Source organism: Mandrillus leucophaeus, unplaced genomic scaffold (assembly GCF_000951045.1).
Source record: "Mandrillus leucophaeus isolate KB7577 unplaced genomic scaffold, Mleu.le_1.0 Scaffold17, whole genome shotgun sequence".
In the NCBI taxonomy this organism is placed as follows: Eukaryota; Metazoa; Chordata; class Mammalia; order Primates; family Cercopithecidae; genus Mandrillus; species Mandrillus leucophaeus.
The window spans coordinates 5,710,583-5,712,103 of record NW_012101698.1 but is presented as its reverse complement, the minus strand read 5'-3'; the positions used below and the strand labels follow the sequence as shown (position 1 = coordinate 5,712,103).

Sequence of the window (1,521 nt, the reverse complement as noted above, 5' to 3'; positions counted from 1 at the left end):
TGCGTCTGCACCTATTTGTTCAGATGCAAAATTTTGAAAAGTTTGACCCACGGGGGAGATGCTAATGGCTCGTCATTCACCAAATGAGTGACCACTATGTGTTAGTCACTGCGGATCAAGATTAAAGACGGCAGACACTGCCCTGACCTCATGGAGTTCCCAGTCTCACCAGGAAGCCAGGCATTTAGCAGGAAACAAAGCCCTCTGCGGGAGGCTTGCGCTGTGGTCCCCCGAGTTCCTGGGCGCATCCGCTAGCGCTGTACCGTCCCCTCAGTTGATTGGCTGACAGGATTTCCAGGTCTCAGCCAATGAGGCTCCGGCTTGGCCAGTGCCGAGAGCGGCGGTCGTTGGAGTGCAACTGCCATGATCAGCTGCGATGGCCGGGGCTGCTGGCCGGGTCCGAGGTCGCGCCCTGCGGCGGTTTCCCATCACCCTGCCTGTGGGCGACGTGAGTATCTGCGAGGGTAGAAGCCAGACCCTTTCCCCCATATTTAGATGCCTTCCTCGTCCCTACTCCTGGGAAGAGGAATAACAGGATTTCTCGAGGCTTCGGCCCAAGGTCTTAGCCTTGTGATCTAGAATCCTCCAGCTGTGAGGTGGGTACTTCCTGTGATTTCAGGGTAAACTGAGACTGGCTAGGCTCACGTGGGAGTAAATGTAGGAGACTGAATTCCAATCCAGATGCTCTTATTCCCCGAATCCTCTTCTCTCCACGCCCACTTTGGAAACCAGGTTCCTTCTTAGCTGGAGTCTCACAATGCGCAGGTGTGTTGGGGGTGAACTGAGGAGAATCTGGAACCCCGATGCTATTTTTAAGTTTTTTGTTTTGTTTTGAGACAGGCTGGAGTGCAGTGGCACAATCACGACTCACTGCAGCCTTGAACTCCTGGGCTCAAGCAATCCTCCCACCTCAGTCTCAGGACTAGCTGGGACTACAGGCTCGTGCCACCACACCCAGCTACTTAAATTTTATTTGTTTATTTATTTATTTATTTTGGTAGAGACGGGGTCTCCCTATGTTGCCTAGGCTTGCATATTTATTTAGTAGAAGAAAAAACACATGCAAAAATCGTGTACGGGAAGGATAAACGCCAAATTTAGGATAGCTGCTGTCTTCCTGGGATCCAGAGATTATCAGCTGGACCTTAGTAATTTTATTTCTTAAGTTTTGAGGTGGGAATCTAAGTATTTGTTACATTATGCTCTTTCTTGTTTGTCTGAAATACATTTTTAAGAGGGAAACCAAGCACAGCTGCACACACCTGTAGTCCCAGCTACTTGGGAAGCAGAGGCAGGAGGACGTCTTGAGCTCAGGAATTCAAGGATATAGTGTATGCTGTAATTGTGCCTGTGAATAGCCACTGCACTCCAGCCTGGGCAACATAGCAAGATCCTGTCTCTAATTAAAAAAAAAAAAAAAAAAGAATCCCAGCCTTTGGGAGGCCGAGGCGGGCAGATCACAAGGTCAGGAGATCGAGACCACGGTGAAACCCTGTCTCTACTAAAAATACAAAAAATTAG

General features: G+C 49.3%; 1 protein-coding gene across 2 annotated transcripts in view; it reads left to right on the top strand.

Annotated features, from left to right (window-relative positions):
- The first annotated feature begins 307 nt into the window (after positions 1 to 307).
- LOC105537224 (ATP-dependent RNA helicase DDX19B-like) overlaps positions 308 to 1,521 on the top strand; it is a 44,390-nt gene continuing 43,176 nt past the window's right edge. Inside the window, exon 1 of one of the 2 annotated variants that reach the window (XM_011976780.1) lies at positions 308 to 448. In XM_011976780.1, the coding sequence (XP_011832170.1) occupies positions 377 to 448 (72 nt within the window). In that variant the 5' untranslated portion in view covers positions 308 to 376. The remainder of the gene's footprint in view (positions 449 to 1,521) is intronic. The other variant, XM_011976782.1, reaches the window with a different exon arrangement.